Here is a 15874-nt window from a genome sequence, read left to right as displayed (position 1 = left end):
GCTTACAAAGACTTGCTAACATGGGTGAGTTTTACAGCCACTTGCTAACACCCGCCGCTTGGGCAAGAAGAATGACTGTCACACAGCACCAGCATTCACTGCCCTTTGCCTGTTTACGTATTTACTTCTTGTGCTGTCAGGAAAACATCCAATCCTTTGGTGCTCTGTGGAGGGAATTCCCATGGGTGCTTCTTGTACTTGTGAGTTGAAAACAAAATGTGAGCTCGCACTGATTGGCCGTGGTGTGGCGCAGGCTGAAGCAATGCACGTGCACCTTGTGAGACCAGACCCACAGTAGGAACGCGACAGGCCTGGTCAAGGGAAACAGATCACTGCAGTGGTCAAGCCCCGGGGCTATTCCAGCAGCTCCCGCTCTGCCGGTGCAGTGAAGACGCATCCTGGCTTTTGTTTAGGGACCCCACTGCCATCGTTCTTGAATTCCTGATGCCTCTGGCAGAAGGGCCGGTTATTCCTTCTGAACCGCTGCGGGTTCCTCCGGAACGGAGTGGTCCTGTTGGTGGGCTGTACACTGGTTAGCGTTCCTGGACCCAGGTGTGCTGTTTATGGGTAATTGGTATGCTGCCAAGTTCCTGGAAAATTCACCTTGTCTCTTCGGCAATGTGTGTTAAAAGGCCGAGCCTGTGATGGCATTAAGTTGCTTCATTAGCCCTTCCAAACTTGCCATTTGTTCACTCAGATCATCCTGCTCATACACCTGCAGGGAGAACGAGAGCAAAGGGTTAGGGCAGGTGGGCAGCACTGCATTCCTTTTATGAAGACGGGGCCAGGGCCAGCTGGGTCACCCTGTTCTCCGGCATGGCACAGAGGACCACAGCCAGGGGCCGTGCTCCGAATACAGTCACCGGGTGGAGAGATGGTGGCAAGAGGTGGCGAGGAATGATTGCACAGTCTCACCAGCTTCATCCCTGCGGTGAGGAAAACACGTTGGAGTGAAAAAACACCTTGTTTCAAATCAAGTTCTGACCATCACTAGCTGTGTGGTCTTGGGCGAGTTAGTGAGCCCCTCTGACGCACAGCTGTCTGCTGTAAAATGACGATGGCATCTGTCTCATAGGCTATTCTGAGCAGCCTGTGGCATGTTCCGTGCCCACCCCAGTGGCCCGCACATGGTGCCTACTCAGTACGTAGCTCCTGTTCATTCCCAGAGACTACCCGCGAGGATCTGAACAGAGTGCAGATCACCAGATTCCTCTTCTGTGTAACACAACCTCGGCTCACTTCTGTGTTGGAACCTGATGGGCTTTACTTTGACCTGTGAAAGGGTTGAGGAATGGGACAGAAGTTTATGTATGGAAACAAAATCCTCACCCCACAGCACGGTTGGCTCTATGCGTAGTTGTAAAGGTAACCGTATGGCAAACATGTACTGATGGATAAAATGAAGAGGGTGACCTGCAGGAACCTTGGTGAACGTACTCTCCGTAACTGTCCCTCACTGGGAGTCACTAGAACCAGGACATTGGTAAAACTGGATTATTAGCTCTCACTGATCCTCTGGTCCCTGGGCTCAGGGATTCTGATTCAGTAGGTCTACAAAGGGTTAGAATCACTCTCTCTCTATTTTTTTAAAGCTTCCTAGGTAATTCTGATGGTCAGCCAGTGCGGGAAACGGCGGCGGTGTTGATTTGCATCCCAGTTTATATACTTGGCTTTTTGAATCTTCTCCTTATTTGTCATGGGAATAGCACGCTTGCCTGGGTAGCTGGGAGGACTCAACAAGTCAGCGTGGGCGACTTGTTAGTCAATACATGTTAGTTTCTTTTCCCCCTTTGTTTTGGCCGGTGCAGAGCTGTCAGACTTGATTATTCTTGGTTAGCTCATTCGTTTGATTAAGTTATTGAACCAAACTGAGGCCTGAGTCCCGATTTCTAGCTCTGCTTAGATAAAAATTATTATTCAGATTCAGACCCTAATCTGTTTATTTTCCATCTTTTTTCTCCTTCTAGTCCTTATTTTTCAAGGCATCTCCTATGTTAGGTTCTTAGCCTTTTAAATGCTTTCTCTCGCATAATATTCAAAAACACTCTAGAGTATTCTAAATTGCTACCTTTAGGCAACATCTTTTAAAAATCTCTTTTACGCTCTGGCCAGTTTTGCTCATCAGTTAGAGCGTCGGCCGGCAGACCAGAGAGTCCTGGATTCTGTTCCCACTAAGGGCACTACCTCGGTTGAGGTTCGTCCCCGACCCCAGTTGGGGTCGTGTGGGTGGCAGCCACTTGATGTGTCTCTCTCACATCGATGTTTCTCACTCTCTCTCTCCTGTTCTATCTGAAGATAAATGAAGAAATGTCCTTGGGTGAAGATAAAAAAATAAATAAAAAAAATAACAACCTCTTTTACAGTACGTTTTTGGAAAAAATGTTAATTTTCTCAAAATTTAGATTATTTTGTCTTCATGGATGTTCTTTCTGAATTTTCTAATTTGATCATCGTTTAGCTTCTTCCCTTAGTGCACTTTGTCTCTCATCAAACAAACTTTCCCCTTTTATTTATTATTATTATTTAAAATTGTTTTTTTTTTTCTTTATTGATTTTAGAGAGAGAGAGAGAGAGAGAAACATCCATGAGAAGGAACATTGATTGGCCACCTCCTGCATGCCCCCCACTGGGGATCTGGCCCACAGCCTGGGCATGTGCCCTGACTAGGAATTGAACCAATGACCTCTTGGTGCATGGGTCGACACTCAACCACTGAGCCACACCAGCCGGACTCCCCTTTCATTTTGTGAATATGTCAGCTTCTTCTCTATTTCCTTCTTAAATTTCTTCCTTCATTTTTTTAAATTTTGTAATTTCTTCTCAATTCCATATTTGTAATTATCATTTTAAGTGCTATGTGTGATGACTTCAGAAAACACCACAGCGTATAACTTTTTGTTCCTATTTTTTTTTATTTTAAAGAATGATTATATCATTTTATTTCCAGGTATGCCAAGGTACTCCATGGGAAAGGAAACACACACACACAGTAAGTCCTCCCTTGATGTCACTGGTGGTTTCTGCAACTTTAAGTGAAATGACACGAAGAAACCAATTCTACTGTGGGCTGAATGATGTAAACAAAAGTTTAATCCTACGGCATCTCACCAATATAATAAAATGACGCTGAATGAAACCATGTTATTTAAGGACCTGTTGTCTATATTCTATATAAAAATATAATAAGATATATAAACTCACACATATATGTATGTGTGTTATATAGGTATGTGTTAAGTCACAGATTCTATAGCTATCTGCTTGTATTTCTAGGATTGCCTGTAAGCACTAATAATTTTTTAATTTAACTAAAGTCCTCCTGTAACCCTCCCCCGAGTTTGTGCTCTTCAGAGCCAAGGGTAGGGATGCAGCGCGAGGCACAGCAATGAGAGCGCTCATCTGCACGCAGTCCCCACGCCCGATGCCGCAGGGGTTTCGGGGCGCCCTTACATTGGCCGGATCCTCTGCTGGTTTGTGGCTCTCCTCTGACACTTCGGGCGCTGTCGGCACAGACACGGGGAGCAAAGGAGATCTCGCCTTTCCAGCCAGCCCCAGGGAGGCTGTTTTCACGTGACTCTTAGGAAGCGCAGGTCCTGCGATAGAAAACACAGTGATGAAAGCAGCGGGCAGAACAGCCTGGGATCAGTCTCTGGCGTGTGAGCCAAGTCCACTGGGCTGGCATGGACGGCAGGTTATTGTTCATTCTGTAGTGTAGAGATGAAATCTGACACAGTGAATGGTTTCATTTTATTTTTACTAAATGGAAGACAGATTCTGAGCAGGCGTCTCAGATGAAGCCCTGCCAGTCACACTAACTTCCAGTGGATTGCAAATCGCACCCTGCAAGGTGCCTGGGAGCTCTGGGCTGTGCGTCGCCCCCCCCCCCCCCCCAGAGTGCCAGGCGAGCTCCTTCGGTGCCAGCCTCAGCGCTGGGCCAGAAAGGTCTGTGCTAAACCACACACACAAGCCCCAAATTGTTTAACAGTCCCATGGAATATTTGTGCAGTTTTAAAAAATTTTTTTTCTTTATTGATTTTAGAGAGAGAGGAAAGGAGAGGGAGAGAGAGATAGAAACATCGATGAGCGAGAACATTGATTGGCTGCCTCCTGCATGCCCCCCACTGGGGATCAGGCCCACAACCTGGGCATGTGCCCTGACCAGGAATCGAACTGGCGACCTTTTGGTGCATGGGTCGGCGCTCAACCACTGAGCCACACTGGCCGGGCAATGTTGTGCAGTTAAAGAAATCCTTGTTCTGGCTGACAAATGAGTATTAGATGCTATAGTATAAAAAAAGCCCTCATGGCTAGCATGATAAAATCTCATCACTAATTATCTCTTGGAAAAAAAGGAAAACATTATTCTGTCCTGATCAGTATAGTTTCTCTCAATAAAATTCATTCCAATCACGTGAGGAACCGCCGAGTCTCTCCTCGATGGCATTTCTGTCTGCTATACACAATGGCTACCTTTTCCTTTTGAGTCCGAAATTTCCCTGATAAACCCTGCTTAGCTCGTAGCAAGAATATAACTCTGTCCCCATATCCTAAAATAAAAATTGCATAAAGGCTAGTATACCTCATGTACTCAACGACTTCGGTCATTCTGAGCATTGTAACCAAGATCTAAGCACAGAAGGGATGGAATTAAATCATAAAAAGAAATTGCCTCGTTTTTCTTCTATCATCAGTGATGATATTTGAGTTCTGATGATCCCAATGGCATCCTCTATACTTGAGGTAAAAAGTTGTACGTTGTTTTGACCATACTTTAGAAACATAATTCGAATCAATAAAGCTCAAAAAGATTCTATAATCAGAGACATAGGGGTGTTTGCTTATTGGGAAAGAAATAGTGCAGACCACGTGGGAGGCCGGCAGTTTTCCACGTGGTAGGCAACGTAAGTCAGAAACCCAAACAGAAGCACCTTTTCTCATACCCTGATCCAGCACATATTCCTTCAGATTTATATCCTTTCACTTTCTTCTCCAACTCAAGGATCAAAGTGTGCAGTTGGAATGATTTATCACTAGAGGGTGATCTAGACACCCTCCGAGTCCTAAATAAACAGTACAATTTGAATAAACATTATTGATTTAATGTGATAAATGAGGTTGGCGGGCTCAAACGGAATAGCCGTACCCATTTGATACTGACTGCCATGCCCCAGATCGCGGATTTGTCACATATTCTCAGCTTTTACCACCAATTTTCTCCGCTTGAATAACAGGCAAACCTTCATCCTTCCGGAGACCGTCATGCCAGCTGGTCTTCACTGGCCGTGAACCACGGTTTGTAGCGGAGCCGACCTCCGTCCTTCCCTCTGTAGCCTCTGCCTACAAACGCCCTGGTCCTGGAGCCGACGGGGTTGTAAACCCGAGCACAGCGGCAGCCACGACAACCCTGGCAGAGGCAACGTCATAAAAAGGCCCTCCAGATGCTCTTACACGTGTAATTCACATTCATGGAGATGATCAGTTAAGGATGAGCACAGTTTAAAGAGGACATTTCATAGAGCACTGGCAAAGCTTGGGAACGTATCTGCTGAACTCCCACTTGGAGCTGCATTTTCTGATCCATTTGTGCATGCCCTTCTAGAACGTTCACAATGTTCTGCGAAACCCGTGTTTAGTTTTACTGCCGTGGAAAGCTGTTCCTTCTGGCTCACTCCCTGAGCCGTCTCTTCCTTCCCTGTGTCTCATGGAGCGGCCGTCTTTTAACAGCGCTTCCTGCACATATCTTATATTGTTATATTTTTTTTGCTGCAATTTGGACTTCGGTTTCCTGGATGGTGAAATCTACCCATTTTATTTATTTTTAATTTCAAAAAATAAACTAAGTTATTTCTGAAAAATGTATAATTTGATCCTTAATCAAACACATACAATGTGTATCTAACATCTATTGCAAATCAATTCATTTAACATAGATATCTACAAGGAGAGTGACTCAAAAAAAAAAAAATAATGGTATGAGCATAGCTGATTATGTAGGAAATTCAAACAGGACTATGCCTGTTTTATACTAGGGAACATAAGAATAAAGATTCTTTTAGAATTCATCAGACTGTTTTCCATAATTTTCTGATAGTTATTTGACTACCTTATTATTTTTTTTTGTAGTTTTGCATGTAGAGACATTACAGTTCTCATTATAAAAATATATTCTGGTAATATATTTTCTGCCCAGAATCCTAAACACTTGGGTAGGTCCACAATGTATATACTGTGTCTGAAACACTTGTATTACTACAATAAGATGCAGGTTACTCCTAAAGAGCACCATAACTCAAACCCATTAAAGAGAAGGGCATTATAATAATTGATTGTCTCCAGCGGCCAGGCAATAGTTATACATTTAGAACCTGCTGAGTGTTGAACAATGTATAAGACAGTGCATTTTGCAAAAGGAATTGAAGACATTGTCTTGCCTCAAAGACCGCACAATGTGTTAAAACCTCAAGTGGCTGCCTTTTCTCAAGTAACATTCACATAGTCAAAGACATTTAGAATGCTGGGACCTCACAGGCTCTTGCAGTTCATCTAATGACTTTCTCTTATTTTGTTGAAGAGAACACTGAGGTCCCTGGGGATCAAGAGATCAAGGTAGAATTAATTTTAATAAAATTCCAGTACAGGAAAAGAATTTAAGCAGTCTCTTAGAGTTCATTATCAGCAAGGTTTACCTAGTGCACTGTATGGCCTTAAATGTTTCTCTTTCCTTTTCCTGAATAGGAAGCTAAAGAAAAGACTACAAGGAAAATTTCCCAGGAGAGATTTTCAACAGCCAATAAGACAACAATAAATTTTGGGTCTCAAAATTGCCCTTTAGTAAAAGGGAACAGATGTTTTAAAAACAAAGACTCTCACCCTGGCCAGTTTGCTCAGCGGTTAGCGCGTGGGTCTGTGGACCAGAGACACTGAGTTTGGTTCCTGCTAAGGGCACCTACCTGGGTTGCAGTTTGTCCCCAGCCCCACAATGATGTTTCTCTCTCTCTCTTCCTCTCTCTGTCGCTCTCGCTCTATCTTAAGATGAATGCAAAAATGTCCTCAGGTGAGGATAAAAAAAAAACCCAAACGAGAGGCTGACACTGTAATTCAGCCCTTGGGTGTGCACTAATTCTGGTCTACGCCATCGACTTACGTTGGTATTTGGGTAGATTCAGCATGTTCTACTCTGAACCTCAGAAGCTGGACAATGGTGAAGCCTGGGTCCTGACACGCTCACCAAGCTGTGCTTTTTCCTTCATTTATACCAGTAGTTCACCACGTGTGTCTGTGTTACTGGTCCTGTCCTGGCTTTCTAGTCTGCATCTTACTCTTCTGGCATTCTACAAGACGTCCTTCAGTCCTTCGCCTCGTGCTCGAGACCTTCCCCGTGGCCTTCCCAAAAGGCTAAATTCTCAATCCGTTTCCTACACCACTGAAACCGAACAAACATCTTTATACAAAATAACCAGTCTCCTGTCATGGACTATGTTCAAGTGAGAAAGCGGTGTCATCACCTGGCATTTGGCTAAGTAAGTGACGGCTGGGAGCTGGGTCCAATCTGAAGAGGACATTGGGAATAACCTTGCTGCCCCCTACCCGCTGAAGAATTGCTACTATTGGGAGACCAGTTATCCTGAATTCATTCCTCCTGTTGAAACTTTCAGAATTTCATTGGCACCGGGGCTTTGTCCCACGTCATCCATTGCCATCTGGCCTTTTCTATACTGCCCTCAAAAGTGACTTTAAAGTCACTTTGTTCTTGGAGCCCTGCCCCTGCTTTCTGCTCTTCTCCTCCTCTGTGATGGGCTCTTTGAAGGCACGGTAGCCTAGTGCCACGCAAGCTGCTCCCTGGCCATAGGACGCCCCATGGTGTTTCGACACACCGGAAGAGAGCCATGGAATGAAAACCAGAGCAATCAGGGGAAAATCATTTTCTAAGGGTCTTAAACTCCTGTTTTTCAAAGTCAAGAAGTGATACGATTTTTTAACATCTTTTCTTGTTTTCATAGATCTAGAGATTAGCCTACAGAGAAGACTTCATTGCTTTGGAGAACAGCACTCACATTGATAATTGGTCTAAACATGAATAAATTAAATGAAACTTCTGTAAACTTCAGAGCAATATATCAAACCACAAGAAAAAAATTAAAAGAATCCTTTCTATGACACCCCCCCCCCCAGCGGCTAATTTAATATAATCCTAGCCTGGCCATCAAGGTTCTCTGTGATCGCTCTCAAACATAAAGGCTGACTTTCAGAATGGGGGCAAGAAAGCCCATGTCACATTCAGAGAGGAAGGTAAGCCATTGAGAGATGAGGGGTTCCCAATCCCAAAGACCAGGGTTTGTGATTTCCTATATTATTTACTTCTTTTCCCATGATAGTAAGATCTGTGTGACCTACACAATGAATTCCAAGGCCAGAAGGAACGCTCACTAAATATCCAAATACTGAGGCAGAGCCCTAGGACTTAGGAGACCCAGTCTTATTTTGTGACTTTGGCCCAATAGCCTAATTTCTTTGTGTCTTGATTTCTTTATATCTATAAAGGCTAAACAATTTTTAAAATTTAAGCTATTAGCTATTAAAATTATACAAGGAAGAAGAATGTAGCTCTTCTACCTATACTAAACTTTGCATTTGGATTTCTTTGCTCTCCTACAGATTAAGGAAGCATTAGTGAATCCACTGGTAAAAATGAATGCAAAGAAATCTCCAGCAAGTGAATCCTTAACTCATAAATTACAATAATTGGATTTTAAATGGGTATTTTCTAGAAAAACAAATGTTCTATAATTTTCTCCTAAAATTATCAGTGAAAAGCCATAACAACTGTGGTTGTTTTGCCTTTTAATTTCAAACTAACAACAGTTCAACTAAAATGCAGTATTAAATTACTATGGGTTTAAATGATCCATGAGTCACTGAAAACATTAAATTTACAAATGCTCAGTCTGAAAGGGCTATAGATTCCCCCTACCCAGGGTGCTGAAGAAGTATTTCTGGTGACCCTTAGGTGAAACACATGATGTGATAGGCTCAATAAATGGGTCAACACCCCTCTACAACTAATTAAGTGCGCATCGTTGTGGTTCTAATGCTGTTTTCCCCAGCAGGCCGCACTAAGGGGGACGGATGAATGGGGCTGGGGTTCCGAGATGGCCACAGCGCGCATCTGCTGTGCGTGAGCAGCCTCGGCAGGGATCTGCTGTTCGAAGTTTTATTTCCACAGTACAGTTATTAAACATGTCGCTTGCTCATTAGGTACATAATATATGACTGCCAGGTGCAGACTCCTGCTAGTGTCTCCCTGTGAAGGGTTCTCCCTACTACAATGATCCTTGGTGAGCAGTTGTAGGTTAGCCTGCAGTGGGAATGGAGTGAACAGACTCACCTGGGTCAAACCCGAGGTCCGTGTGCAGCATGATTTTGATTTCAGTATGAATTTTCCCTTCCTTGCCTATTTTTTCCTACTTGCTATCTCATTTTCTATTTCTTCACCCTTGAGAATAACGTTAGCACAGGTACCTTTGAGGAGGCCTGGGTCCCCCTCTTCACTGTGACCTGTTCTGTGATGCCTGACAAGTGAAACAGTCTCTCTTGTTCTAGTTTCTATGGAAACTGTAATATTATTCTAACATGTTTTTATGATTATGTAACTACCCGGTGCTCGGTGTCTGTGGGCATATTGAAGTGTCATGACGTTTTGCAGACTTCTCACATGTGGCGAGCTTCTGAGATTCTGAAAGAAATAGTGTAGGAAAGACTTTGTAATACTCTCTACCTTTCCATGTGCACAGGTATCGAACAAAAAGATAAGTAGCTGTGTTTACCTAGACAGAGTAGCCTCAGGTATTGCTCCTAAGTGATTTTCAAAGGTACGTTTTGGCATCAATCTTAAAGCATTTAATCTTCTCTGTATATTATATTGTAAGTGTGGTTAGTGCATTTAAATGCCATTTCTGGGAATAGAAACTTTGTGTCTTTCATCTGACCTTCCTGTTTCACCTCAAAGAGAAAGAAAACACTGGATATGTTAATGAGGCGTCTGCCTACCTCCTCTCCCTTTCTCCTCTTCCCCATGCGAGGTGTGACTACTCTGGGTCATGAGTAAGGCGACTTTCACTGTGCCACCTCTCTGAGCCGGTGCAAGGATAGCATTATTGTGCAAATGGCCACTATGCAAGTTCTTAAACCAGCCTGCCCCGAGACCTAGAAGACCCCCAACTCTGGCCTTGACATTTCTAAAGCCCGCATTTCTTAAGCAACAAGGCAAGCATGACTCCGACAGAGCACCGGGTCTCTGCACCCTGTTCCAGCTCCCGGCTTCAGGGAGGGAGAGTCATGTCGTGTCTTCCAGAGGCCCACGATTCGCTCCGACCCTTGATTCCCATTTGGTTATAAGCCCCCATTTTTTCCTATTATTTCCATGAACCGGAACCCAGAGAGAGAAGGGGTATAATGTGGGTACCTGATCCCCCTCCCACAGGCACATAAACTACAATATAACATTTTTGCTTACATTATCGTATATGTTCTTTAAAACAGGCCTTTTAGAAATTAACCACTTATGCAATACAGCTCAACCAAAGGAAGACAAACAATCCAATTAAAAAATGGGCAGAAGACCCGAACAGACACTTCTCTAAGAGGACATACAAATGGCCAAGAGACTTATAAAAAATGTTCAACATCACTAATCATCAGAGAGATGCAAATTAAAATGAGCATGAGGTATCACCTCACACCTGCCAGAATGGCCGCCATCAACAAATCCTCAAACAGCAAATGCTGGCGAGGATCTGGAGAAAAAGATAACCTAGTACACTCTTTGCGGGAATGCAGACGGTGCAGCCACTATGGAAAACAGTATGGAGTTTCCTCAAAAAATTAAAACTGGAACCACCATTTGAATCAGTGATACCACTTGTAGGAATATAGCCAAAGAATCCTGAAACACCAATCATACATTTTTTATATGTACCTCCATGTTCATAGCAGCACTATTTACAATAGCTAAGATCTGGAAATAGCCCAAGTGTCCATCCGTAGATGAGTGGATAAAAAAGCTGTGGTGCATATACACAATGGAGTACTATGCAGCTGTAAGAAAGAAAGATCTCTTATCCTTTGAGACGACATGGAGGGACCTGGAGAGTATTATGCTAAGAGAAATAAGCCAGTCAGAGAAAGACAAGTATCACATGATCTCACTTATTTGTGGAACATAATGAACAAAATAAACTGACAAACAAAATAGATCCAGAGACATGGAAGCAGGGAACAGACTGACAAACCACAGAGGGAAGGAGGGTTGGGGAGCGGGAAGAGATAAACCAAAGAACTAATGTGCATAACCAATGCCCACAGACATCAGTGAGGTGCAGGCGGGGTGGGGGTAGGCAGGGGTGGGGAGGAGGAAGGAGGGTGTCAATGGGGGAAAAAGGAGAGACATCTGTAATACTTTCAATAATAAAGACAAATTTTAAAAATCATAAATTGTTGCCTGAAGATAAGCTGGGAAGTGGAAAATATAGGCCTTTAAAAAAAAATATCTTAGTGCTTATGTCTTGGAGATGGGAAAAGTCAAAGTTCAATGAAGACGAGCAATTTGCTCAAAGCCACTCAGGTAGTATTGTCATTGACTATTGTCATTGTTAAAAAAGATGTTCTTCCTTAGACAAAAACAAGCAAATACAAATATATCTACAACCTATTTGTGGTTTGTTGTACTTTCATAACTCTGTGAATTGGAATTCAAGTCCTTATGTCACTGGGCACATCAGAAGCTACCCAATGGTAATTGAAAAAATGGCAAAGGTACCAAAATACTGGAGGGGAGGAAATGACCAACAGTATTGAAACCATGAGTTAAATATTGTTCCAGATGACTTTGAATCCATAGAAGTCCTGTACACAAGAGAGGTGTTTGTTTTGCATTTAATAATGAGCAAGAAGAGCCTTAAAGAAGGATTTAAAAGGAGATAGAATTGATAAACAGTCATCTATGAAGTTTATGTTGGGAAAGAATGACTAAGCAAAGGATGGGTAAGAAGCCCTTCAGGCCCTGGCCAGTTTGGCTCAGCAGTTAGAGCGTCGGCCTGTGGTCCAGAGAGATCTGGGTTCGGTTTCCACTAAGAGCACATACCTCCTTTGCAGTTTGTCCCCGGCTCTGGTTGAGTTGTGTAGGAGGCAGCCACTCGATGTGTCCCTTTCACGTCGATCTCTCTCTCTCTCTCTGAACAAAAAATTGAAAAATGTCCTTGGGTGAGGATTAAAAAAAAGAAGCCCTCCAGAAAAAACACTGTTTACTGTATTCTTTTTGTCCTTAGGACTTCACCAACGTCTAATTCATACAGAGTAGAGCTGACATCATACTTTATGAATTTGTTCTTGGAAACAAGACGGAGGCAGACAAAAGCCACAACAAACAGATGAGCCTGCAGAAACTTCACACTCATAACTCTGCCCGTTCCTGCTTCCTCTTGATTTAAAAACCTCACAGAATAAGAAAAGTTTCAGGAAAATCAACAGTCACGAGAAATGAATTCATCCAGACAGTTCTGTATCTGTTCTTCTCTTGTGATGCTTTTCTGAGGTTCCTCCACCACATATTAACAAAACGCCAGAACAAAAGCAAAACCAAAATGACAAACTCAAAATTAAACATCTGTTTTGCTTATTGGCAGGCACCCATAATTAAAGGTAAAAATATGATTCCACATTATTTCCATTACTCATTTTAAGAGGTCTACTTTGACTTCCTGTGCTGTTTTGCATATAATATAAAAATCAAGAGGCCTCTCAGTTGATGTCATGGATATTCAAGACTATTTTTAGATAGTTTGTTATAAAAGAGACATTTATGCCCTGGCCAGGTGGCTCATTTGGTTGGAGCCTTGTCCCATACATCAAAAGGTTGCAGGTTTGATTCCTGGTCAGGGCACACACTTAGGTTGGGGGTTGGATCCCCAGTCAGGGCATGTATGGGAGGCAATCAATCAATGTTTCTCTCTCGGTCTCTCTCTCTCACTTTTGTCTTCTCTCTCTCAAATCAACAAACATATCCTCCATATAAAAATAAATAAAAGAGACTTTTATATCTTCTGGCCAACTCTGTTTTTTAATTTTCTTTCTAACTTTTCTCTACTCTCTTTTCAACAAGAAGCAACAGGTTTGAGCACTTTATTTATAGTTATTGCAAATCAAATGTTTTCTGCTCCTGGGAGGACAATTGTTAATCCTGTTCCTTATTTAAAATAATGCTTAAACTCCCACCTTTATTATCTTATTTTTGATGATATCCTATTGATCAAACTTCAGAGAAACCACATTCTCAATTCTTAAAAAGATATATGACACTTTATAAAGTTTTCATATTATTTCATGAAAACATCAGGAAAATGAAACAGTACAAATATCCAGTCTTTCATAACTTTTTCAATTATCTACTCTGTATAGAATGTCATCAGGGCCCCAATTCAGCCACAGTAGTATGCAATAGATTACATTTCTGGCAAATATTTCATGTGCTTTATAAATATAATAATTTTCACTTTTAAAAATCAATTTGTTTTGTAAACATTGGAAATATTTCCCTCTATAAAGACAATTTGATTACAGAAGAGGATTCTGTCTTCATAGTAAAACCTTTATTATTCAGAACTAGGTTTCTTAATATCCTGAAATTATTTTTATCTGGTTTCATATTTAATAGAAGTCGTCAAATTGCGCACGCGCGTGCACACACACACACACACACACACACGCATATGTATATAATGACTATAACCAGAAACAGAACTTCCAGATTATATTCTGAGGTTAGTACATTACCAGTTTAACCCAATCTCTTCCAACTTTTACATGTATCTCTTTCATACTGACCAAAGCACAACATGAATACTATTTTCAAAGCACAAGAACATTTAAAAAACTCAAAGAAACTTAGTTATGAGGTATGGCCATATCTTTGAAAAAATATTTTCAACTGTAAGAGTTAAACACCATCACCACAACTCTCAGCCTAGTGAGCATCTGCCCTGCTGACCTCTCTATGGGACTTGTTATAACTACCTCTCCTCAGTTCTAAGATTCCCTGTAATATCACTGAAATCAACATGCTTCTTGCAGGGGAGTTTGTAGGATGATTATCGTTTTTCTTCTCTCTTTTAAAACAATACAAATAAATCAGTGGTGGACTCCAAAGGCAATGGCACCTTTAGATACTTGCTGAAGTGTTTAGACGTAAAGTTAACTGACGTCCAGAATTTTATTTTAAATGCATTAAAGCATTAAGGTAGGTGGATGGATAAATAAATATGTGGCAAATAAGTATTAAAAATGTTAATTATAGAAACTATGTGGTGGGTATATAGGAGTTCACTGTACACTTTTTTGAGTTTTTGATATTTTTATAATAAAACATTAGAAGAAAAAATAATCCATGGCAACTTTGAATCAAGGACATAGTTAAAACTGCCTTTTCCTTTAAATACTCTCTTTTTTGGCCCTCTCAATAATTATACTATCATTGTTCTCCTATCTCTAGTACTTGGTCTTTACTCCCCCATAAAAATGTAGATTTACCTTCAATTTCAGTTTCCAAATTTCTTATTTTCCATCAAATTCTGTCCCTATGAGTTACTCTCTAGTTCTGTCTATTGTATGCCAAAATTCTTAAGTCTCTGAGAATGATTACCCAACCTACTCTTCAGCTGTGACTTCCCCTTTGAATTGTCAACATGTCACAATCTCCACTCTCCATGTCCACTGGCTGTCCTACATGCCCAGCTGTCTTCACTGTCTCCCACTCTCCCACTCCTTCCCAGGAGTAATGTCTCAACTCGCTTTCCGTGTGTTTATAACCATGTTCCCAAATACAATAACAGAGTCACCTTGAACTTCACCTTCTCCTTCATTCTTAATTTCCAATTATCCGCTCAGCCTCCTGTTTCTTCTTTTGAAAGATAACTCTTGTGGCTGTCTCTCCCCATAGTTTCACCGCCATCCATCTACATCAACCACTTTTCTACCTCAATCTTGGTGAGCCATTGGGTCCCCCCAAAACACTGCTCTGTTTCCACTCATCACACCCTGTCCCCTTCCAGCTTATTATCTCATAATTACTCCATAAACCACCCTCTCTAGGAAGAACGCTTTATCTACAGACTCTGGAAACATCTCCTTTCTTGTCTCTGGGATTTTACTTACTCTGTCCTTCCTTCTGGTACACATTTGTGATTAGTCAGCAATCAGGGGAGAGAATAAACATTAAAGTCATGGAGAACAAGCCTTGTGCCTTGTCTCTGCCCTTTAATAACGGTGACCTTGGAGATGTCATTCAATTTTTCTATATTCTGAGTTCAGCCCCTATAAATGGACATGGCCCGTTTACAGAGATAAGGTGGGATTTAAGAACTGTGCAAAATGGCCTCCTCCCAGTCCTTAGTTTATAGATAACGTAGATTTGGCGGCTGACAAACATTTATGCATTATAAAATGATTTCTATTTTGCCCTGAGCCATCCAGAAATGCAATTTCCTGACAATAGTCCATTCCCCAAAGATACTAGTTAACTAGAGATTTTATTTTTCTTTATCAGCAGTGGTACTAAATGTCAATGAAAATTTCTAACTAATCCTGTCATGCTGGACCAAGAAGAAGCTCTTCAAGTCCAACTATGGGAAATTATTTATAAGAAAAATATGTTTCTATGCAATGTTTCATAAACTCTTCAATATTTAACATATTCTACAGCATGAAGTTTCTGAATATTTCATATCTATAAAATGATTGGAAGCTAGTTCTGAAAAAATAGGCTATCTATTTTTTATAGGCTATCATACTGGGGTTAAAAATCAGGCTACAGTATCTCTGGGTT

At 41.6% G+C, this 15874-nt stretch overlaps 1 protein-coding gene across 2 annotated transcripts in view; it reads right to left on the bottom strand.

Moving 5' to 3' along the window:
* Positions 1-361: 361 nt before the first annotated feature.
* DCC (DCC netrin 1 receptor) overlaps positions 362-15874 on the bottom strand; it is a 1071808-nt gene continuing 1056295 nt past the window's right edge. Inside the window, exons 30-31 of one of the 2 annotated variants that reach the window (XM_036244835.1) lie at positions 3451-3593; positions 362-715 (exon numbers count right to left, since the gene is read on the bottom strand). In XM_036244835.1, the coding sequence (XP_036100728.1) occupies positions 626-715; positions 3451-3593 (233 nt within the window). In that variant the 3' untranslated portion in view covers positions 362-625. The remainder of the gene's footprint in view (positions 716-3450; positions 3594-15874) is intronic. The other variant, XM_036244836.1, reaches the window with a different exon arrangement.

This window comes from Molossus molossus, unplaced genomic scaffold, assembly GCF_014108415.1.
Source record: "Molossus molossus isolate mMolMol1 unplaced genomic scaffold, mMolMol1.p scaffold_m16_p_6, whole genome shotgun sequence".
Classification (NCBI taxonomy): Eukaryota; Metazoa; Chordata; class Mammalia; order Chiroptera; family Molossidae; genus Molossus; species Molossus molossus.
Note: the sequence above shows the minus strand (reverse complement) of the source record. Positions and strands in the feature narration are given on the sequence as shown.